The sequence below is a fragment of the Aotus nancymaae genome, unplaced genomic scaffold (assembly GCF_030222135.1).
Source record: "Aotus nancymaae isolate 86718 unplaced genomic scaffold, 86718_ANA_hifiasm-v0.15.2.pri h1tg000059l, whole genome shotgun sequence".
Classification (NCBI taxonomy): domain Eukaryota; kingdom Metazoa; phylum Chordata; class Mammalia; order Primates; family Aotidae; genus Aotus; species Aotus nancymaae.
The window spans coordinates 70,065,400-70,090,513 of NW_026988473.1; the positions used below are offsets into that span (position 1 = coordinate 70,065,400).

General features: G+C 38.4%; 1 protein-coding gene across 2 annotated transcripts in view; it reads left to right on the forward strand.

Moving 5' to 3' along the window:
• Window positions 1-312: 312 nt before the first annotated feature.
• The window catches only part of HIKESHI (heat shock protein nuclear import factor hikeshi), a 31,098-nt gene continuing 6,296 nt past the window's right edge, over window positions 313-25,114 (forward strand). The window contains exons 1-3 of one of the 2 annotated variants that reach the window (XM_012469482.2): window positions 313-563; window positions 4,033-4,270; window positions 24,701-24,852. In XM_012469482.2, the coding sequence (XP_012324905.1) occupies window positions 534-563; window positions 4,033-4,270; window positions 24,701-24,852 (420 nt within the window). In that variant the 5' untranslated portion in view covers window positions 313-533. Of the gene's footprint in view, window positions 564-984; window positions 1,615-4,032; window positions 4,271-24,700; window positions 24,853-25,114 lie in introns of those variants that run through there. The other variant, XM_012469483.2, reaches the window with a different exon arrangement.

Genomic DNA, 25,114 nt, shown 5'->3' on the forward strand with positions numbered 1-25,114 from the left:
TTAAAATACTAACCTCATAGGGTTTTTGTAAAGATCTAACGATGTGATTATTGTAAAAGCGCACTGTTAATCTCTCAGATGTTACAGAAACGTTACAAGCATCTCTTCCATTGTACATGAAAATGAGGGATCCAGACTGTACAGATTGTGTTGATATAGAACACCCGGACTACTGATCCCCGCCTGCAAAGCCTCCGGGCTTCCCTTCCCGGAAACCGGCGCACGGCCCTCTGGGACTTGTAGTCTTGTACTGGGGCTGACCGGCCTTTCTTCCTTAGTGGGAAAACCGAGTGTAAACCCCGGAAGTACTCATTGTCTGAGCGGCGTGCTGCTTAGGAAGAGAAGGTCAGAGGTCGCCGGGGCAGAAGGCGTTTCTGCCGCTGGCCCAGTCACCATGTAGTGAAGGGGCAGACACCCTCCCGCAAATTCTGGAAGGTTTTTAGTCTCGACTAGGGCAGTAGCCCCAGAACTCCTTGTCGCCGGCTGCAGGTCACTGCCGGCTGAACGGAGCTGCCGCTGCCGCCGCCGCCGCCATGTTTGGCTGCTTGGTGGCGGGGAGGCTGGTGAGGATGGGACCGGGTGTTACCAGGAAGGGGTCAGGATACCGAGGGCGAAGCCCTGCTGCGGGGAGGGTGCGCAGGCGCTAGGGGTGCGGGGAAGCCCACTTGCTGTATTTTGGCTGGGTATGTGAGGATGGAGCGTGGGAAGCTGGATGCTGTCCTTTGCCCAATTCTGTCCAGCTTCTTTCGAACAGTAGTCACCAGTATTAGTTGGCATTTATTAAGTGTGCGTTTTATACCAAGTACTGGGCTAAGTGCAATGCACGCCTTTGGTCAGTTATTCAGCCTTATGTGTGGCGCTTATTTGGCACTTTGAACTTAATCCTCTTAACTCGTGAGATGGTCTTTGACATTTTGAAATTGTGGAACTAAGCTCAATCGCCAGTATAAATACCTCCCTTATTAACGTGAGGTAGAGGTGAACTTGGGATTGAATCTGGTCTATAGCAAACTCTTTTTCAAAGATTAAGATGCTCAGGCAACGTATATCTGCTGGGTCCCTTTGGAAGAACCCCAGTAAAAAATACGCTTAATTTAATTGGAAGGTGGCTGAAACTTAACGTGTGAGCCGTATCTGAGATAACCAGAGAAGGATGCCAGTAGTGTGTTTCCTTTTTGGTCAAAATAGATAACCTACCTTGCCAAATTGTTAGATTAAATGAGATCAGCATCTGGAATTGTTTAGGAATAATCTGGAAGGTCAATCTTGTTTGTTTCCTTAGAAACCACATAGACATCAATTTTCAGGCCTGACTCCTTTCCCCTAGAATTATTTTTCCTTCTTTTTTCTCCTGGCTTTGTTAAATGTTGCTGCCCCTTTGCTGAATTGTCTTTTTTCCCCATCAAGTTTTGATAATATATTGTATTCTGTACATACACAGTTCTAAGAAACCACAAAGATAAATTGGAGATGACTAGCCTCAGAAAGTTTGTCTCTTGAATAACTGGGAGACCCTTGTGGTGATGGTGGTAATTCCTAATCCTGGTGAGATAATTTTGCCCCTCCTCTTAATAGGGAAAAAGGACAAACCTGGAATGATTGTGACTCAGACCAGTGAGTGTTATTAATGAATGACATTAAAATTGTGTTTTTTAAAGAATAAAAAGCCTATGCGGAATCCATGTATCTCTTATGTTGTCAACTAATTTGAAAGGAAATGTAGTTACGGAAATACCTGTCTGTATGTATTGGGGATACTTGGTCCTTTAATTATGGAGTATTAGGACACATTAATCAAAGGGCAAAAAGACTTAGTGGCATCTCAAAACTTAACTATATTACTCTGTTATAAGAAAAATCCACCTATCTAAACTTATTTTTTTCTTAAAGAGATATATCTTTTCTTAACATCAAAAATTAGAGTGTCAAGATACACATTTGCAGAACATTCAGTAGACCTATACAAAGTTGACACTTAAGAAATATTTATTTTGCCTGGTGGTTATTTCAAGACTCATAAATAACAGTTTCCCATGTTTTTTAGTTTATATGCATGCCAGAGACTGGTGAAATTGAATTTAATACTAATGCAGGCCATTTAGTTTATGTTCTTCGTTTTATTCTTTATACTAAAGCTAGAGGATTTTAAAATGGGTCAGAATACTTCTGAAGAGGAAATCGGGATTTGACTTTAGGAACACTCAGCCTTTGTATATTGGGACTTAATTTAGGGCAGACAGTTGAGACTACTTTATAACTAATAGATAGTTACAATTACATAGCAGTATATTTTTCTTAAGTTTCTTTGTGTGAGTAGAAGGATATTTTAGAGGGAAAACTTACTTAACACACATATTTTCTCTGTAAGGCATGTCATAGCCTTCTTGCAGTTAGGAAGACTAGGCAGCACTTGGTCATTTTAAACAGCACGATCACCAGCAAAAATCACAAAGATGCTTTAAATAGACACTGTGAAAAGGACACTTTCACATGATGAGGCCTGAAACAAGATGGCATGTTCCATTTTAGCTGCCAGTGTGTGAGCTGCACAACTCACTTTTTTTTTTTTTTGAGACGGAGTCTCACTCTTGTCCAGGCTGGAGTGCAATGGTGTGATCTCGGCTCATTGCAACCTCCACCTCCGGGTTCAAGCGATCCTCATGCCTCAGCCTCCCGAGTAGCTGGGACTACAGGCGTGTGCCCCGATGCCCAGCTAATTTTTGTATTTTTAGTAGAGACAGTGTTTTGCCATGCTGACCAGGCTGATCTTGAACTCCTGACCTCAGGTGAGCCAACCGCTTCTGCCTCCCAGAGTGCTGCGATTACAGGCATGAGCCACTGTGCCTGGACTACACGTTTTCTGCTGCTGTTCATGAGTATGTCCATGCATGGCTGCAGAAACGCAGCAAGCATTGATTTGGGATTAGAAGTTAGTTTTAGTGAGTAGCCGAATTCAGATACAGGATTTATGAATAAGGAGGACTGACTAATTACTTCTGGATTGCTTACCTGTTTTAATTACCTGAGATTCTTTTATGTATGTATGTATATATTTGTTTATTAATTTATTTTTTTGAGACGGAGTCTCGCTCTGTTGCCCAGGCTGGAGTGCAGTGATGCTATCTTGACTTACTGCAACCTCTGCTACCCAGGTTCAAGCAGTTCTCTGCCTCAGCCTCCTGAGTAGCTGGGTTTACAGGCATGTGCCACCACGCCCAGCTAATTTTTATATTTTTAGTAGAGATGGGGTTTCACCATTTTGGCCAGGCTGGTCTTGAACTCCTGACCTCAGGTGATCCGCCCGCCTCAGCTTCTCAAAAGTGCTTGGATTACAGGCGTGAGCCATTATGCCTGGCCCCTTTATCTTTAAACTGGAGGGTGAGAGCTTAGGTGATGTGTTTTGAATAACCTTTCATTTTTACAACATTATGAAGCTATAGTTATTTTTTATGTAAGTAAAATCCTTTCAGGACACCTCTGAAATAATTTATTTTTATTTTATTTGAGACAGAATTTCACTCTTGTTGCCTAGGCTTGAGTACAATGGCGCAACTTCCACTCATTGCAACATCTGCTTGTTAGGTTCAAGAGATTCTCCTGCCTCAGCCTCCTGAGTATAATATAGGCTTAAGCCACCACACCTGGCTAATTTTTGTATTTTTATGAGAGACAGGGTTTTGCCATGTTGGCCAGGCTGGTCTTGAACTCCTGACCTTAGGTCATCTGCCCACCTCGGCTTCCCAAAGTGCTGGGATTACAGGCCTGAGCTACTGCGCTCGGCCTGAGTTATACTTTTAAAAGATTGCATTTAGTAAATTATGATTTTAAAACCAAATAGGTATTTTTTCTCTATTAAAATTAACCTTTTCTGGCATATTTGACAGTTTCATAATTAAGACTATCAAGTTAACATTATATTTGGTAAAAAGACTGTAATGGATTATGCTGGTAACATAGCTTATAAGCAATACTGTTAAGAGTTACAGAAACTCATAAAACTATTGAACTAAGACAAGTTTCTTATTTTTCTAGGTGCAAACAGCTGCACAGCAAGTGGCAGAGGATAAATTTGTTTTTGACTTACCTGATTATGAAAGTATCAACCATGTTGTGGTTTTTATGCTGGGAACAATCCCTTTTCCTGAGGGAATGGGAGGATCTGTCTACTTTTCTTATCCTGATTCAAATGGAATGCCAGTATGGCAACTCCTAGGATTTGTCACGAATGGGAAGCCAAGTGCCATCTTCAAAATTTCAGGTCTTAAATCTGGTAAGAATAATATATTAAAGTAGTTTTATAATTAATCAAACTTTTTTCTTAAGTAGCCTAACATAGAATATGGCTTTTTCCCCTTTCCATTGTGTTTTTCTGGTTGTTAAAGTAATACAAAACATTAGTTTTTAAAAAGACAATACAGGGACATTTGAAAAATAGTGAAAGACTTCCTTGGCTCCTCACTCCTGCCCTCTGCCCCTAGAGAGAACAACTCTTTGTTGTAGTATAAACCTTTATAAAAAAAATTTTTTTGTAGCATGTGAGCATTTTAGCAAATAATGAGAGGGATCTTCTCATAATTTATAATATGCATATCCATGTGTTAAGTGAGATGATAAACCTAAAACAAGGCAGACTTATATAGCAACTAGAATAGAAGTACTTATTTTCTTTTGTTTAGATTTTTGAACTAGATTTGATCACCCCTCCAATGTTCTTCTTTAGGTTCTGTTGACATTACAGAGCCATTAATTCTTTGCTTTGACACTTTGAGGCATTTTGTGAAGAAATGTGAGAATGGAACTAGATTAGGTGCCATTTACACCAATCTGAATCTTGAATCTGATTCTGTTCTTGAATCAGATTCAAGATTCAGGCTTGCCTGAAAATCTAGATGAAGACCTGAAACTTCTTTTTTAAAAAAACTTTTTAATTAATTTATTTTTGAGATGGGGTTTTCGCTCTAGTTGCCCAGGCTGAGTGCAATGGCACAATCTTGGCTCACTGCAACTCCTGCTTCCTGGGTTCAAGTGATTCTTCTGCCTCAGGCTTCTGAGAAGCTGGGATTGTAGGCACCCACCACCACGCCTGGCTAATTTTTTGTATTTTTAGTAGAGACGGGGTTCCCACCATGCTGTTGGCCAGGCTGGTCTCGAACTACCTACCTTAGGTGATCCACCCGCCTTGGCCTCCCAAAGTGCTGGGATTACAGACATGAAAATTCTTAAAATATAAATATATATTCTCCTAGAAACTGTTTATGGAGTCCAAGGAAAAATTATATTTAGGTACCATGTAGGTAATGTGTTTATAGATATACCAAACATTTGGGTATCTGTTAATGGAGATTTAAAGGTAACGATTTAATGATGAAGTTCTTGCCTGAGATAACTCTAGAGGAAGACATTTCTGTAGACCAGTAATTGGAAGGATGAAAAATAATAGTCGATATTTGTATAAAGTGCTGAGGGATAATAGAAAAGGTAGCAATTAACTCTAAAGTGGGTTGGGGAAGGTTTCCTGGGGAGGTGATATTGGAGCTCTTAGGCATACAAGTAAAACTTTGCCAGGCCTATGAGAGATCTATTGGGCATTCTACGTGGAGGTAAGAGGGGCATAAGGTGAAAGTTTGAAAGCATGATGTGCTCAGAGTGACATAAGGCAGGGTGTATGTGAGAAAGGTGGGCATGGATTATGAAAAGATTTATGTAGCACACTGACTCATTGGGAATGTAATAGGTAAAGAGTTTTTGACATGCTTAGGTCACAGACCTATTTGACAGTATTCTAGAAAATAGGTGTACCATAATTGAAATACTCGAATATTTGCATCCTCTGAAGCCCATTCATGTATCCCTCCCCCAGAGCAAGTGCTCTTGTAGGTGTAGAGAAGCCAGTGAACAATTTTGGGTAGAGGAATGATATCAGATTTTATTTTGCTCTGACGCCTGGGTGAAGAATGAACTGGGACAGTTCTATCTCCTCACAGAGGAGGTAGCTGTTACTGTTATATAGTTGGTATTCTACAAGGAGAAATGGGAGGCTGGGTGCGGTGGCTCACGCCTGCAATCCTAACACTTTGGGGGGTTGAGGTGGTGGATTGCCTGAGCTTTAGGAGTTCGAGACTGGCATGGGGCAATATGGTGGGAACCCCTCTATAGTAAAATACAAAAAAATTAGTCAGGCATAGTAGCATGTGCCTGTAGTCTCAGCTGCTCTGGAGGTTGAGGCATGAAAATGGCTTGAACCTGGGAGGCAGAGATTGCAGTGAGCCGAGATCATGCCACTGCATTCCAGCCTGAGTGACAGAGCGATACACCGTCTCAAAAAAGAAAGAAAGAAGGAAAGAAAGGAAAGGACTGGGCGGGGAGGGGAGGGGAGATGGGAGAGAGCAAAACAAGACAAAACAAAGAAATGGGAGAGAGCAATATTTAAAGCTAAAAATTGTTTAGAATGGATGATAAATACTAATCTCTAGATTTAAGAAGCAGGTTAAGTCCCATGGTCCTTCTCTGTGGGGGTTTCATGAGATAATTATCATAAATCCCTAAGGCTATGGTTCTTAAAGCATGAGCTCTTTCCTGATCTGTATTATCAACATCATCTGGGAACCTATTAGAAATGCAGTTTGCTGGCAAGACCCCAGACCTAGTGACTCAGAAATTGGGTGTGGAATCTAGAAGTCTGTACTGTAATAAGTTCCCAAATGTTTGTGTTGCAAGCTAAAGTTTGAAAACTGCTCTAGGGCATCCATGGATTTGTTCTGAACAATCTTTGGGATAATTAAGATGGTAGTCACTCTTACATTATTTTTTATTCTTCTCTTTGGTTGTGCCTAGAAATAGACAATGTATCTACAAGTAGAAAAAATATAAATAGATACTTCAGTTCATTCTAGTGAAATTACTGAACATTGAATATAAAGAGAAAGTAATAAAGCAGCCAGAGAGAGAAAAGTCATTTATAGCTGAATAGCAGTTAGTTTAGCAGACTTACCAAAAGCATTAATAGGAGCCAAAACCCAATAGAATAATACCACTGAAGTGCCAAGGAAAAATAAAATAATTTTGAAAACTGTCATTCTAAAGTGAAGAAATATATTTTCAGTTGGAGATGAAGAGTTTACCACCCACAGACCATTACTGAAAGAATTCCTTACTGGAGGTAGTTGTACTTTATAAGAGGAAGTTGAACCCAGAATGAAGAAACGGACGCAAGACACAAAGTTAGCACAGAAATTGTTTTACCTATAGACAAATCTGGACAACTTGATTGTATAAAACAGCATAACATATGAGAATTAATTACTGTTCTGGAAAAAAAAACATGTAAGGAGGGGTGGTAATCTGAGTTACAGTTTTTTGAGGTCCGGCTCTTCAAAAAGAGAGTAATAATATTGATTCTAATTACAAGTAATCCTCTTAAAAATTAAATTAAACTAAGCTGGGTGTGGTGGCATGTGCCAGTAGTCCCAGCACTCAGGAGATCAAGGTGAGAGGACTGCTTGAGCCCAGGAGTCCAAGGCCAGCTTGGGCAACACAGCAAGACTGTCTCCATTTAAAAAATAAAAATAAAAAAGTGTACCTTCCATACCATCAGAATAAGTGGAGGAAAGGCAGTAGAGAAAACAGTCCACTAGCATGTAGGAAAAGAGGAAAAAGAAGAGAAGGCTGGGCACAGTGGCTCACACCTCTAATCCCAGCACTTTGGGAGCCCGAAATGAGATCACTTTAAGGTCAGTTCGTGACCAGCCTGGCCAACATGGTGAAACCCTGTCTCCACTAAAAATACAAAAATTAGCTGGGCATAGTGGCGGGCACCTGTAATCCCAGCTACTCAAGAGTCTGAGGCAGAAGAATCGCTTGAACCCAGGAGATGGGGGTTGCAGTGAGCCAACTGCACCACTGCACCGCCAGGCAGATTGCGCACCACTGCCTGGGGGACACAGCATTTTGAAAAAGATAATAAAAATTTTAAAAATTGAAAGGGGGAAAGCAAAGAAGAAACACAGTATAGTAAAAACAATAAAGGTCATTGGAAATAATTTCAGCTTTATCAATATCAAAATAAATGTAAACAGATTAAACTTACCAGAGAAAACAGAGATTCCAGAATGAGATTTTTTTTTTTTATTTAAAGGCAGTAAATAATAATCATATTGTGGTTTATGAGTAATGAATCTGAAACATTCTAACACAAGAAACTAAAAGCTGGCATAAGTGAATTTTAAGAAAAATTAGACTAAGACTGAAGTATCATCAAGGATAAAAAGATTCATGCACCAGGAATGAGATAATTTCCTAAGAAGATTTAAGTATTTCTAGGAGGTTGCAGTGAGCGGAGATTGTACCACTGCACTCCAGCCTGGGCGACAGAGCGAAACTTCATTTCAAAAACAAACAAAAAACAACAAAAAAGAAAAGTGAGGTTGAAGTGAATAATCTAAGTATTTAACATAAGCATTCCAAAGAAAGAAGAAGATGATAATGCTAAAAGTAGAAATTAATGATAGAAAACAAAGAAACAATAGAGAGCCTTAATGAATCCAAAATCTGGTGTTTGAAAAGACTGATAAAAAGATGAGCCTCTAAAAAGATGAATCAAGGGCTGGGCATGGAGGCTCATGCCTGTAATCCCAGCACTTTGGGAGGCCGAGGAGGGTGGATCACCTGAGGTCAAGAGTTTGAGACCAGCCTGGCCAATATGGTGAGACATCATCTCTACTAATAGTGGGAAAAATTAGCCAGGTGTGGTGGCACACGCCTGTTATCCCAGCACTCTAGAGGCAGAGGCAGGAGAATCGCTTGAGCCTGGGAGGCAGAGGTTGCAGTGAGCCAAGATCACGCCACTGTACTCCAGCCTGGGTGACGGGGAAAAAAAAAACACCCGATGAATCAAGGAAAAAGAAGGCACAAATGTTATTAAAAATGTGAAGAGCAATAACTACAAGTTTAATAGAGCTTTAAATAAAATTTATGAAGTTTTATGCCAGTATATTTGAAATGACATAGGAACAGACAAAATTGACTATTTTCTAGAAGAATATACCAAACAAAACTGAAATAATTTATTTCAAGAATAGATTGAAATCCTGAATAGATGTAATATCCGTAAAATTAAAATCGGTAATTAAAAATATACCTCTTCTTTCCACATGTAGCCATCAGGCCCACATGGTTTTACAAAGTTCTGCTATACCTTTAAGAAACAAGTTGTTCATATTTTATATAGTTTTCAGAGAATGGAAAAAGAGCCAAAGTTACTCAGTTTAATAAATTTTGAAGTCAATATAACCTTCATACCAATAGTGGCCAAAGACAGTATGAGAGAGGAAATTGGCCTTTGTCAATTTTATTTATTTAGAATTTTTATCTATGTACCTAAAATAGTTACAAAATAAATTGAAGGTATTTAACAAATTTTTTATTAATAGAAAATTCAAGCATATAGAAAAGCAGACCTAAGTGGAATATTGAACCCCATTCTACTCATCATCCAGCTTCAGAAATGACCACCTCATGGATACTGTTATTTTATTTAGATGTCCATTTACTTCTCCCTTTTCATATTATTTGAAAGCAGATTCTACAATTACAACATGTAATCTCTAAGTATTTTAATATGTATTTAAAAGATAGTTAAAAAAACTATAATACCATTATTACATCTAAAGATAATTTATTTTATTTGTTTTAAAGAAAGGGTCTTACTCTGTTTTCCAGGCTAGAGTACAGTGTCCAGATTATAGCTCACTATAGCTTCAAACTCCTGGGCTCAAGTGATCCTCCTGCCTTAGCCTCCTGAGTAGCTAGGACTACAGGTTGGCACCACCACCCTGACTAATTTATTTTTTGTAGAGATAGATCTTGCCATATTGCCCAGGCTGGTCTCAAATTCCTGGCCTCAAGTGATCCTCCTGCCTTGGCCTTCCAAAAGTGCTGGATTATAGACATGAGCCACTGTGCCTGGCCTAAAGAGAATTTTTCTTTTTTTTTTTTGAGACAAGTCTCATTCTGTTGCCCAGGCCAGAGTGCAATGGCAAGATTTCAGCTCACTGCAACCTCGAGCTCCTGGACTCAGGTGATCCTCCCACCTCAGCCTCCTGAGGAGCTGGGACCAAAAGCACACATGACCACACCTGGCTAATTTGTGTATTTTTTTTCTGTAGAGCGGGGTTTTGCCATGCTGCCCAGGCTGGTCTCAAACTCCTGGGCTCAGGCAATCCACCTGCCTCAGTCTCCCGAAGTGCTAGGATTACAGGCCTGAGTTACTGCAGCGAGCCTCAAAATAATTTTTTAACATCAAATTGAATATCTGTAATCAGTGTTCAAATTGTCAGTGGTCTCGAAAGTTTTATGTTTATATAAATTTTTAAATACTTTCAATCAACATCCATGTAAAATCCTTACATGGCAATTGGTTGATCTCTCAAGTATCTTTTATACAAGCATAATGTATTCTCTCTTCCCCATTTCCAAGAAGCTACTTAGACTTTAAAGGTTTAATCAGATTTTAGTTTTTAAAGTTTCGGCAGGGTTCTTATAGGCGGTGGTATATTTTTCCACCAGGAAGTACATATATGGATACGTTTTTGTATGAAATTTAGCAGCTATTTATGTGTAATTTATTCAGTAAGGGTTCAAAATGATAGTGTTCTAATTTTGTCATTTTATTTATTATCTGTAAAGTCTGTAAAGAGAAACTTGCATATCTACTGTTTTGTTACCCAGGGATGGCATTGTCATAGGAAAGGCAGGATAAATGCTTCATTCTTTGTATGTGTTAACATTCAAAAATGAGTTGATTCCCTAGCATCCTTCAAAGGTACTTAAAACAATTTTTTAAAAGAATTATGAAATGATGGATATATGTATTTATTTGATTTATATGTGATGTATTCTAACTATTGATATACCATCAGAATACATTGGAACCAATTTTAATTTTTCAGTTTCCTTTTTAAGCAGGCTTTTATCCTTTCTTAAGAAATCTTATAAAGATGGCCAGGTATTGTGGCTCACACCTGTAATCTCAGCACTTTGGGAGACCAACGAGGCAGATAAATCACTTGAGGTCAGGAGTTTGAGACCAGTCTGGCCAACGTGGTGAAACCCCATCTCTACTAAAAGTCTAAAAATTAGCTGGGCGTGATAATAGGCACCTGTAATCGCAGCTACTTGGGAGGCCGAGGCAGGAGAATCAGAATCTGGCAGGTCGAGGTTGCACTGAGCTGAGATTGCGCCATCACGCTCCAGCCTGGGTGACAACCATGAAACTCTCAAAAAAAAAAAAAAAGAAAATTTATTTTTTATTAACAGATTATAGTGGCTTTATTGATGTATAATTGACACACAGTTAATTGCACATATTTGAAGTATACAGTTTGACAAATTTTGATATATTTACACTTGTGAAACTCACCACAATCAATGAATGTACCTATTTCCACCACCTTTTCTCCACTGTAAGCAACTACTGATCTATTTTATGTCACTGTAAAATAGTTTGCATTTTCTAGTGTTTTATAATGATGAAGTTATATAGTATGTATTCTTTTTTTGGTCTGGCTTCTTTTACTCAGAATAGTTATTTTTAGAGTCATTCATGTTGTATCTATCCTTTTTATTCTATTGTGGTGTTCATTTTTTTCACTTTTTTTTTTTTTTGAGACGGAGTCTCACTCTGTTGCCCAGGCTGGAGTACAATGGTGCCATCTCAGTCACTGGAGCCTTTGCCTCCCAGGTTCAAGTGATTCTGCCTCAGCCTCCTGAGTAGCTGGGATTACAGGTGCGGACCACCACGCCCGGCTGATTTTTGTTATTTTAGTAGAGATGGTGTTTCACCATGTTGGCCAGGCTGATCTCAAACTCCTGACCTCGTTATCCGTCTGCTTTGGCCTACCAAAGTGCTAGGATTACGGGCTTGAGCCACACACCCAACACATTTTTTTTTATTTTTATGTGGTGTTCATTTCTTTTTTATTGCTGGGTTGTATTCTATTGTGTGGATATGCCACAATTTTTTTAGCCATTTGCCTGCTGATGGACATTTGGGTTGCTACTAGTTTTGGGCTCATAAAAATAAAACTGCTGTGAACAGTTGTCTGCAAATCTTTGTATGGACCTATGCTTTCATTTCTCTTGGGATGACACCTAGGAGTAGAATGCCTGCATCATATGGTAACTGAATGTTTTACTTTTTTTTTTAAATTATTTTATTTTTATTTTTTTCTCACTTCTCTCAGCCACACAGAATGTTTTACCACCTTTTAAGAAATTGCCAGACTACGTTCCAACATGGTTGTTTTGTTTTACATTTCTTTCTTTTTTTTTTCCTTTTTGAGACCGAGTCTCACTCTGTCTCCCAGGCTGGAGTGCAGTGGCACGATCTTGGCTCACTGCAACCTCCGCCTCTTGGATTCAAGTGATTCTCCTGCCTCATCCTCTCGAGTAACTGGGATTACAGGCATGTGCCACCATGCCCAGCTTTATATTTTTCGTAGAGGTGGGGTTTCACTATGTTGGCCAGGCTGTCTGGAACTCCTAACCTCAGGTGATCCATCTGCCTTGGCTTCCCAAAGTGCTGGGATTACAGATGTGAGCCTCCACACTTGGCCTTGTTTTACATTTCAACCAACAGGGTATGATAGTTCCAGTTCCTCCATGTTCTCACCAACACTTGGTATGGTCAGTTTCAACCATCTAATAGGTGTGTGGTAGTATCCCATTTTGGATTTAATTTGCATTTTTCTAATGACCAGTGATATTGAGCATTTTTTTTGTTTTTGAGACCGAGTCTCACTCTGTCGCCCAGGCTGGAGTGCAGTGGCACCGTCCCAGCTCACTGCAACCTCCATCTCCCGGGTTCAAGCAATTCTCCTGCCTCAGCCTCCTGAGTAGCTGGGAGTACAGGCGAGCACTGCCACGCCCAGCTGATTTTTATATTTTTTTAGTAGAGACTTATTTTTGTATTTTTTGTAGAGACAGTTTTACCATGCTGGCCATGCTGGTCTTGAACTTCTTACCTCAAGTGATCTGCCCACCTCAGCCTTGTAGAGTCTTGGGATTACAGGTATCAGCCACCATGCCTAAGCATTTTTTAATGTTCTTATTTGCTATTTATGTATCTTTTTTGGTTAATATCCAAATCGTTTACATGTTTTTAATTGAGTTGTTTTCTTAAAGTTGTTTTGAGAGTTCTTTGTGTGTGTGTGTGTGTACATGTATATATATTCTTGATGTAAGTTCTTTATCAGATACGTGATTTGAAAATATTTTTTTCCCAGTCTTTGGCTGGTCTTTTCTCTAACAGTGATTTTGTTTTTGTTTTTTCCCATCCCCTGTAACAGTGATTTTTGTAGAGAATTTTTAACTTTTGATGAAGTCTAATTTTTTAGTTTGTTCTTTTCTGGGTTGCTTTTGATGTAAAAAATCTTTGCCTAACCCAAGGTTGCGAAGATTTTCTCCTAGAGGTTTTATAGTTTGAGATTTTACGTTTATAACTGGGATCCGATTTGAATTTTATATTTATTGCAAGGTATCTCTCAAAATTATTTTTTTTGACAAATGGATATTTTAGTGGTTCCAACATTTGTCGAAAAGACAAAATCGTGAACATATTTTTTGGTATCCATCATCAAACATGTTTACTTGATACTCACTTGCGAGCTTTCGACTGCTTATTTTAAAGTAAAATATAGGTTAGGCACAGTGGCTCATGCTATAATCCTGGCACTTAGGGAGGCTAGGGCAGGTGGATCACTTGAGCTCAGGAGTTCAAGACTAGCCTGGGCAACATAGCAAAACCTCATCTCTACAAAAAATTCAAAAATTTGCTGGTTGTGGAGGTTCACGCCTCTGGTTTCAGCTACTTGGAAGACTGAGGCCTCAGGAGGATTGCTTGAGCCCAGGAGGCAGAGTTTGTGGTTATCTGCAATCATACCACTGCACTCCAGCCTGGGGAACAGAGCGAGACCTGTCTTCAAGAAAAAAGTAAAATATAAATATATGAATATTTACATATTGATCTTAAAGGAAAAGAAATAAATGGAAATAGATACTTTTTTGACAAACACGATATCTAACAGTTGGAAAACATGAAAGATTAAATGGATTCTTACACCCATTTATATAATAATCATAAGCAATACAGGAGTAGAAGCAAGCTTATTTTGTACCCAAAGTACATTGCATTGATTAAGGTGAATATTAGTTACCAGCCACTAGACCAGGACACATTGGTTGTTTTTGGAGACATACCAATTAAATTGTCAATTTAATTGCCTCCACCTTACCCCATTCTTGCCACACCTTTGACAACGTTTTGAGTTTGGAATGGGGCACAATATTTCTTTTTTGTTTACGATCAACTCTATATTCCCTATAGGACATGCTTAGGGAACAGTGAGAAGTGTTCTGTCCTTTTTGTACTGTATTTGACTGTCTTTTCTCTTGTGACACCTAAAAGATTGGGGAAGCACTTTAGGATCATAAGAACCCAGACATTTCTTTATTGTATTACTTCATCCAATCTGGAGAAAAAAATGTGTTAATCCAATTACTGTATCTGAAACTTTAATAGTTTCCCAGTGACGTATGTTTTCTGTTGTAGAGTTAAACAGTCTAAAACCCAATCCCAGAGTAATACTTGATCTGGTATGGGAAAATGGATTTATTTTCATTCTGATAATACTAGTTCTCTATTGTCTGCTTTTTATTTTATTTTTATATTTATTTTTTAATAGACGAGGACTCTGTTGCCCAGGCTGGAGTGCAGTGGCTGTTCACAGATACGATCCCACTATTGATCAGCATGAAGTTTTGAACCTGCTCCATTCCGACCTGGGCTGTTTGACTCCTTCTTAGGCAACCTGATGGTCTCTCATTCCCAGGAGGTCACCATATTGCTACCGAACTTAGTGTGGACACCTGACCAACATAGTGCACTACAACCTAGAACTCCTGGGCCCAAGCAGTACTCCCACCTCAGCTTCCCAAGTAGGTAGGACCACAGATGCATTCCAACATGTCTGGCCTACTGGCTTTTTAAAAAATAAATGGTTTCTCATAATTTCCATGATAACAAGACTATTCATAGTTTTATTCTTGAAAACAAATTTTCAAGGCAGTATTTGTGATGGTAAAGCACCATGCTTTATTAGAGAAAAATGAAGCAACTTAATATATTTAGAGATGGTGCATATCAACATAAAACAAATGATAAAATGCTATTAAAATGTTTTGGGTGGTTCTTTACTAGTTGTTTGAAAGTGTTTTGAATATTTAAACTATCAAAATTCTTAATTTATATATAAAACATTAGACCTAGTATTCATAATAGGAAATGGTATATCATTAAAACATAAGAATAGATGAACTTGTAATAGGTTTATATTTTTCAGCTTTTCAGGTGCTCTTTCATGCTTGTGGGTTTAAGTTTGATTATATTGGGAAAACCTAGCTAACTAGCACATCAGGGTTAGGGAGAGGCTTGCTGAAGTAACTTGAGGCACTTAATTGAACTGAGAATGTATTAAGTAACAAGTCTAGCAGAATTTTATGGGAGCTGGAGGGTAGAGAGTTACTCAGGTGAAACAAATTTCAGGTTAAGAAATTTGGGGCCAGGCACGGTGGCTCACGCCTGTAATCCCAGCACTTTGGGAGGCTGAGGCAGGCAGATCACTTGAGGTCAGGAGTTCAAGATAAGCCTGGCCAACATGGCGAAATCTGTCTCTACTAAAAATACAAAAATTAGCTGGGCATGGTGGTGCGTGGTTGTAATCCCAGCTACTCCAGGTTGGGGCAGGAAAATCACTTGAACCTGGGTGGCGGAGGTTGCAGTGAGCCAAGATCTTGCCACTGCACTCCAGCCTGGGTGACAGAGGGAGACTCTGTCTCAAAATAAAAAAGTAAGTGGGAACCTGCAAGTACTGTAATATATGAGCCATAAGATCTTTTGTTATATTATGATTTTTAAATTATCCATTTACATTGTGAAAGCTTGGGCAGTTACTTTAGGCATTTCTGTTAAGTAAATTACAGAAGAAAAAACTATCTGTTTATGTAGTTAAGACTGCTGTGTTCTCATTCATCAGGTAATTATTGAACATCTACTTGATGCCTACTTTCAGCATCTGCATGTGTCTGTGAATATTATATATCACAACAAGACATTGTTCAGAGGAGCAGAATAGTGAGCTGAGATAAATGAGAATGTCTCTTTGGAAGATTAGACTGGAGCATGAACTTGAACTATGAGTAAGATTTGGATGGGATGGAAGTGGGAGGATGGGAATCACATTTGGAGATGATTAAAGTCATAAAAGTAGTAATATGCAGTGCATCTTCAAGTGACAGTGAGGAGGAGACTTTTAAGGGTGGCATGATAGGTTCCTTTTTGGGTGGAGTGAAAGGTAAGGTTTTAAAGGTAAACTGGAACTTTGTATGAATGGTCATGCTATGTGGGGTTTACATTTTTTCTTGTAAGCAAGTGTTTGAGCAAGAGAATGATCTTAAAATGGTGTTTTAGAGCTGAGCATGGTGGTCTGTGCCTGTAGTCCTAACTACTTGGCAGGCTGAGGTGGGACGATTGCTTGAGCCCAGGAGTTTGAGACTAGCATGCGCCAACATAGTGAGATCTCATCTCTAAAACCAAAATGAAACAAAACAAAATTATGTTTTGGGAAAATAATTTTCTGGAATAGCTTGGGGAATCTTATTAAGACTAGAGGGAGCAAATTCAATTAGGAAGGTTTTATAATGATTGAAGAATGAATGAAAGGGTAGCATACATTTAACATCTGCTATGTGCAATGCACTGTGCTAGGTTTTCATATATATTATATATTTATCTTTCACGCTAACCTTAAGAGTTTGGTGTTGCCTCTGGTTTTCAAGATGCTGAATTTCAGAGAAGTTAATTTTTTTGCTCAGAGAATCTTCTAACTTTTAATGAGTATGCATAGATCTACTTATTTCAAACAGGTATATGTTATATGTTATATGGCAATACCGTACTTCAATTCCCTATTAATGGAAATCTGGGTTACCATTTTTTAATTGTTTTACTAATAGTGCTACAGTAAATATACTTACATATATCTTTGTACATAGTTTCTAGTACTGTATTTCTGTAGAAGAAACTCCAAGAAGTGGAACTAAGTTCTTGTATTAAAATGGCCTTTAAAACAAATGGTATAGGAGGCCTAGAGGAAGGATCCTGAGTGGGTAATGGATCATGATTGTCATGACAGTTTTTAGAGTCTTAGTAAAGGTACAGTATCCTTGTTACTATATGAAAGACTAGTAAGAGCACATCCCTGCCAAGTATAATAGAAAGCCATGAAATATTAGAATGAAAAGCCCTAAAATAATTTAATTGATTCCTTAATTTTACTTTTAGGACTCTTAAAATCTAGAAAGTTTTGAGTGTTCCTAAAATACAGCAGGGAATTAGATATCAGATTTTTAGTTCACTGTTCTAAGCGTAGTAGGTATGTTCCTTTCCTAAAGTAAATTTAAGGAGAAAACATTCACACTGATTGACTGAATGACTGATTGAGATGGAGTCTCACTCTGTCTCAGGGTGGAGTGCAATGGTGCGATCTTGGCTCATTACAACTTCTGCCTCCTGAATTCAAGTGATTCTTGTGTTTCAGCTTTCTGAGTAGCTGAGACTACAGGCATGCACCACCACGTCCGGCTAATATTTTGTATTTTTAGTAGAGACAGGGTTTCACCGTGTTGGCCAGGCGGGTCTCGAACTCCTGGCTTTGAGTAATCCACCCGCCTTGGCCTCCCAAAGTGCTGGGATTACAGGTGTGAGCCACTGCACCCCGGCCGCACATTTATTTCCATGGTTTTATGTGTGTGTGTGTGTGCGCGCACACAGATAACTCACATACTTGTAACTGCTGTCTTCTGCCATTTTTACTTAATCTTACCTCATAATAGATTATGAAATGTTGATGGGTTCCAAAAGTATTAAATGTTTAGTTACCTTTTCTTTTCCTCCATTCCTTTCCTGTTAGCCAAGTAAAGTGATAAACAGATACATTCTTATTTTTACATGAGTTAAGATGGGAAAAGAAGATGAAATTTTTATGTTTATTTAAAAGGAAAAGGTGATGAGTTAAAAAAAAAAAACTTTCAGAAACAGAGATCTGGAGGATATAGTCTACCCACTTTTTTGCCTATTTGTTTTACTTGGTAGTCTAGAATTTTATTTTGTTGTTAAGCTATGGTTTGATTAGTAGAGACGGGGTTTCACCATGTTGGCCAGGCTGGTCTTGAACTCCTGACCTTGTGATCCACCTGCCTTGGCCTCCCAAAGTGCTGGGATTACAGGCATGAGCCATCACACCTGGACTGCTATAACTTTTTTCCTTAGTCTGCATGTCTTTGCTGCTATGCACACTTAAAAACATCTCAACCGGTGGACTTACTTTTAGTTTTTGAATTTCTCTTTTGAGCATTTTTATCCATTAGAAGGATTGGTACTTCATGAGTTTTGTTCTTTTGTAGAGGTCTTCTAAAGAACAGAGAGGGGAAAAAAAAAGAATAGAGAGAACATTTATTTATATGTTTTTTAATAGAATAAAACTCATTTTATCTTGCAGTTACCACATGGACCTTTTTGTAAATCTAAGAAACATTTGGGAATATTACAGGTCTTGTTTTTCCTATATCTTGAAGCATTTTGTTATTTAATCCAGGAAATTATTTTATCGGTACTCATCAAAACTATACTTACAAAAAGTGGGCTAAAATTAAAAAAAAATGTTGGAATTTGCTAGAGTAGAAGTTGACAAACTTTTAGAAGGGTGAGTTAGAAAATATTGTAGGCATTGTGGGCTACATATGATCTCTGTGGCATATTATTCTTTTTAAACAACCCTTTAAATATTTGAAAACCATTCTTAGCTCCCAGAAAGGTTGTGGGACCGATTTGGCTTGTGGGCCTTGGTCTGTCATTGCATTAACCTAACAGTTTTCATATTGCATTGCCCAAAGGATTATGCCATCTTTTACGTAATATCAAAGGAGACTGTAGACACCATCTTTATGGTCTCTTTTTAGCTTTTATTGAACAGTATGTAAATTCAGACTTTTAAATATTTTGTTCATAATGGCAAAGAGAAGAAAATTGATGGAGGAAGAAGTTTCACAATTATTAGACAAATCAGAAAGTGAATACTGAAAGGTAAATTCTAGACTGATGACCATGGTAAAGTGGATCATATAAGCAAAATTACTTACTATGAATTTTCAGATAAGTCCTCATCATCTGAATTTTCTCAATATAGATGCCAAAAAAATGAACAGGTTGTAACCATAAACTATAACCTATTAGAAATCTGGGGAGAGAGATCCAAGATGGCTGATCACTAGTAGCTCGGGATCGTAGCTCCCAGTGAAAGCGCAGAGAACGAGAGGACGCCACACTTTCAGACGAATTTTTGTTGCTCACGGACCAAGAGATTCCCAGTGGAGGAACATTGAAAAAAGGTTTGACGAAATGCTATATAAGTGAATTGATGGAGCTGAAAAACACAACACGAGAACTTCGCGAAGTATGCACAAGTTTAAACAGTTGAATTGATCAAGCAGAAGAAAGGATATCAGAAGTCGAGGACCAGCTCAGTGAAATGAAACGAGAAGACAAGATTGGAGAAAAAAGGATAAAAAGGAATGAGCAAAGTCTCCAGGAAATATGGGACTATGTGAAAAGACCTAATTTACGTGTGATAGGTGTACCTGAATGTGACGAAGAGAATGAATCCAAGTTGGAAAATACTCTTCAGGATATCATTCAGGAATACTTTCCCAACCTAGCAAGGCAAGGTAATATTCAACTCCAGGTAATACAGAGAACACCACAAAGATATTCTTCAAGAAGACCAACCCCAAGGCACATAATCGCTAGATTTATTAGGGTTGAAATGAAGGAGAAAATACTAGGGCAGCCAGAGAGAAAGGTCAGGTTACCCACAAAGGGAAACCTACCAGACTTACAGCAGATCTCTCAGCAGAAACCCTACAAGCCAGAAAAGAGTGGGGACCAATATTTAACATCCTTAAAGAAAAGAACTTTCAACCCAGAATTTCATATCCAGCCAAATTAAGCTTTACAAGCGAAGGAAAAATTAAATCTTTTACGAACAAGCAAGTACTTAGAGATTTCACCACCACCAGGCCTGCTTTACAAGAACTTCTGAAAGAGGCACTATACATATAAAGGAACAACCAATATCAGCCTTTCCAAAAATATATCAAAAAGCAAAGAGCATCAACACAATGAAAAATTTACACCAACTAATGGGCAAAACAGCCAGCTAGCATCAAATGACAGTATTAAACTCATATATACTCAAATTGGACAAAAAGCCAAAACCCATTGGTATGCTGCATCCAGACACATCTCACATGCAACAATACACAAAGACTCAAAACAAAGGGATGGAGGAAGATTTACCAATCAAACACAGAGTAAAAATAAATAAATAAATAAAAAGTAGGAGATGCAGTTCTCGCCTCTGATAAAATAGACTTTAAAGCAACAAAGATCAAAAGAGGCAAAGAAGGACATTACATAATGGCAAAAGGATCAATGTAACAAGAAGAGCTAACGATTCTATAGATCAACAAGACAGAAATTAACAAGGACATCCAGGACTTGAACTCAGACCCGGAACAAGTAAACTTAATAAACATTTATAGAACTCTCCACTTTAAATACACAAAACGCACATTACCACCTCACACCTATTCCAAAATTGACTACATAATTGGAAGTAAATCACTCCTCAGTAATTGCATAGCATTTCATAGGTTTAAATGAAATATTGGTTGGCTGCTTGTTTGTTATTTTCTTCCCTTATTCCTTCCTGTCTACATCATTAAGTATAATTATTGGTATAAAAGAGGTTTTCAATACCCATTTCTAAACAGCATTCTAGCCTGGGCAAGAAAGCAATACTCCCATTCTCCCTCTCTCTTTCTTTTCCTTTTTCTTCCTCTTCTTCATTCTTTTGTTTTTCTTTCTTTCTTTCTTCCTTTTTTTTAAAAAACCCCATTAAAAAAAAAAAAGAAAAGAAATCTGACTTCTAAAATTTATAAAATGGATGTATTCCATGTTCATCCATGATGTCTGATGGGCAGTTTTATTCAGAGGACATAGCCCATTTCAGCTGTGTCTTAAAAACAAGGAAATGTGGAATGACAGCCTGGATTTGCCGTATTACTTACCAAAAAAATCTAATAAAGTTGTTCTCCACTATTTCCTGATTCTTGTACACATTCTTTGTAAAATATACGTGTGTGTTTGTGTGTGGAAAGGTTCCATTAGATGCAAATAACAAATGATGATTACTGCTTTTCCTTGTATACTGAGAGTAAAGAACTAGCTTCCTTTAGACTTTTTTTCCTCTGAGTTGTGTTTTGTGTTAGGCTCTTGATTTACATGGAGGAGGGATGCTTTGAGAAAGTCTTAAAAAGAGTAGCTGCTGCATTTACTCTGTGTTTTAAAGAACTTGGTCTAATTTATGTTTGTTTTTTATATTAAGACTAGGTTATACATTTTGCTTGCTCTTCTGTTTTTGTATTTATAATTTATTTTGCATTTATTTGATAATGATATGCTTTAATAATGATATGTTTTCTGGATTTTAGCATAATTCTAGATTTAAAAGAAATCAAATGGTAGAGTAAGGAACCTCAGAAAATCCAGTCTTACATAAAAGAACAACAACTGTAAGAAGATCATGGCTCACTGCAGCCTCAATCTCTTAGGCCTAAGCGATCCTCCCACCTCAACCTCCCAAGTAGCTGGGACCATAGCATGCACTACCTCGCCTGGCTAATTTAAAAATTTTTTTAGAGATGGAGTCTTCCCATGTTGCCAAGGCTGGTCTCAAACTTCTCAGCTCAAGCAATCCTCAGCCTTTGAAAGTGTTGGGATTACAGGATATGAGCAACTGCATTTGACCCAGAATCAGCTTTTTTGGAACACTCATAACTAACCAAAAGCTTGTAGCAATTAGAGCAACACTTATTCAAGAAAACCCACCAAATCTTAGTAAGAACAGTGAGCTTTGTGGCATTTGGCTACCCTGGTCCCATCTGCTTCTCAGCTCAGTGATAGCCTTGAAAATAACAGTCTCCATTCCTGGTGCTGATACAGGGAGCAGGATAGACCTAATTCAGAAAAAAATTGTAATTTCCTTTTTTTCATCTGTCTGGTGGCTTGCTAGAAGACTGTTTCAAAAAAAGATGTTTGCCCTTATGTCACCTAACTTGGAGCTCTTCTGATGGAAAAGTTACTACCTTGGGGGTATTTGTTAAAAGTATTTACAGACATATGTTTTAGTTACTGTTGCCTGAGGCAAAGGAAAACAGTTGGAGCAAACCAAAACTAACCAGAAAGATTAGAAATGAGATGCTTTGGGGAATAAGGGCTTTAACATTCTCTGACGTATGCTTGGGAATCTAGAAGGGCACATGCATGCCCAGTGCTTTCTGCATGCTCAGGAAAGACCTGAGAAGACCCTAAGCTCTCTCTTCTGGCTCATTTTAAGTCTCTGCACAAGCAGGAAATGAAGACTAAGGTGGAGTTATAAACTGCTTGGGTGAATATTGAAGGCATGTCTTTTTTTTTTTTTTTTGAGATGGAGTTTTGCTCTCATTACCCAGGCTGGAGTGCAATGGTGCGATCTCGGCTCACCGCAACCTCCACCTCCTGGGTTCAGGCAATTCTCCTGCCTCAGCCTCCTGAGTAGCTGGGATTACAGGCACGCGCCACTATGCCCAGCTAATTTTTTGTATTTTTAGTAGACACGGGGTTTCACCATGTTGACCAGGATGGTTTCGATCTCTTGACCTCATGATCCACCCACGTTGGCCTCCCAAAGTGCTGGGATTACAGGCGTGAGCCACCGCGCCCGGCCTGAAGGCATGTCTTAACACACAGAGCCCATCTGCAAAGACTAGCAGAACTTTTTGGTTGCAGATGTTTAAGGAAATTTTCTAACTACTAACTAATGGAACAGAGACTTCACTGGCCACACATAACAAAGAAACAGACTTTACAAAATTAGTGCAGAAAAGTCATTAAATGAGGAAACAACTACAAAAAACAGTAACAACAAACCCCTAGAAGGGGGAACCTCTGATTTATATAGAGTTGTCACACTGTAATATTCAAAATGTCCTGCTTTCTACAAAATAATTATAAAGTATACAAAGAAGCAAAGTAAGACTCTTATACAGAAGAAAGGAACAGAAACAGCCCCCAATGAAGCATAGACAAAGAATTTAAGTAAGCTGTCTTTATTATGCTCAAATTGCTAAAGGAAACCAGGAGAATGATACATCATCAAATAGAGAAAATACAGAAATTATGAAAAGAAACTAAGTTTGTAGCTGAAAAGTACAGTAACTGAAAGATTCACTAAAGGGTTTAAATAGCAGAGTTGAGTAGACGAAAGAATAACTGAATTTGAAGATAAATTAACTGTAATATCCAGTTTGAAGAGCAAAGCCTTAGAGACCTGTGAGATACCCTCAACTGCACCAACATGCACAGCAGACACAGTGTAATGAGAGTAACAGAAGGAAAGGCGAGAGGGCTGCAAAGAATATTTGCATGGTCTGAATGTTTGTTTCTTCTTATATGATGGTGTCTTTCAAATTTGTGTGATGAAATCTTAACCCCAAGGTATTGGGAGGTAGGGACCTTGGGTAGTGACTGGGTCATTGGAGTAAAGCCCTCATGACTGGGATTAGCACTCTTAGAGTAATAAGAAGATCCCTTGCCCTTCTACCATGTGAGAACACAGTGAGAAGTCACTATCTGTGAACCAGAAAATGGGCCTTCACCAGATACCAAGTCTGCTGGTTCCTTGATCGTAGACTTCCCAACCTCCAGAACTTTGAGAAATAAATTTGTTATTTATTTATAAGCTACCTAGTTTATGGTGTTTTGTTATAGCAGCCTGAACAGACTAAAACAATATTTAAATAAATAATGCTCAGAAATTTCACAAATTTGATCAAAAACATTAACCACATTTAAGAAGCTCAACAAACTCCAGGTAAGAAAAACTACACCAAGACACATGATAATCAAACTGTCAAAGATAAAGAGAGAACGTTGAAAGTATCAAGAGAAGTAACTCATCACATACAAGTATCCTTGATGATTAATAGCTGATTTCTCATCAGAGACCCCATAGTCTTCTAGAAGGTAGTGGATTGGCATATGCAGAGTTCTGAAAGGGGGAAAAAAAAAAGCTGTCAACAAAGAATTATATATTCAGCAAAACTGTCTTCAGAAATGAAGGAGAAATACTTTTCCCAGATAAACAAAAACTGAGTCATTGCTGGCAGACCTGCCATATAAGACATGCTTAAAGGGAGACTTCTCTATTTATTTTTCCCACACTCTGTTACTGTCGGTGTCTAGCTGTAGTAGTGTCAATACATTTTAGAAATATAACAGGTATTTTTCTGGTGGGAAACTTTTAGTTCTCTTATCCTTTGTTAATATGCTAAAAACTAAGTAGCCTTTTGCATTTATCTGAAGAGACAAACTTGCATGTAAGAAAACTTTTTCATGTATATGAATCAGAGGTACTTTACATATTTACAAAGGAAATTGTATGACTACAAGTTAAATTTGAAATGTGTGGCATATGTTAATTTCTTGCAGGAGAAGGAAGCCAACATCCTTTTGGAGCCATGAATATTGTCCGAACTCCATCTGTTGCTCAGATTGGAATTTCAGTAGAATTATTGGACAGTATGGCTCAGCAGACTCCTGTAGGTAATGCTGCTGTATCTTCAGTTGACTCATTCACTCAGGTAATGCAACACACATTTCATTCTTTATCTTCCCCTCCACTGCTATATTAAGGTATAAAGACAAATTAAAATTATATATAACTATGGTATATAATGTGATGTTTTTGATACATGTTTACATTTTGTTTGGTTTTTTGAGATGGAGTCTCACTCTGTCGCCCAGGCTGGAGTGCCATGGCGAAATCTTGGCTGACTGCAATCTCCGCCTCCCGGGTTCAAGCGATTCTCCTGCCTCAGTCTCCTGAGTAGCTGGGACTACAGG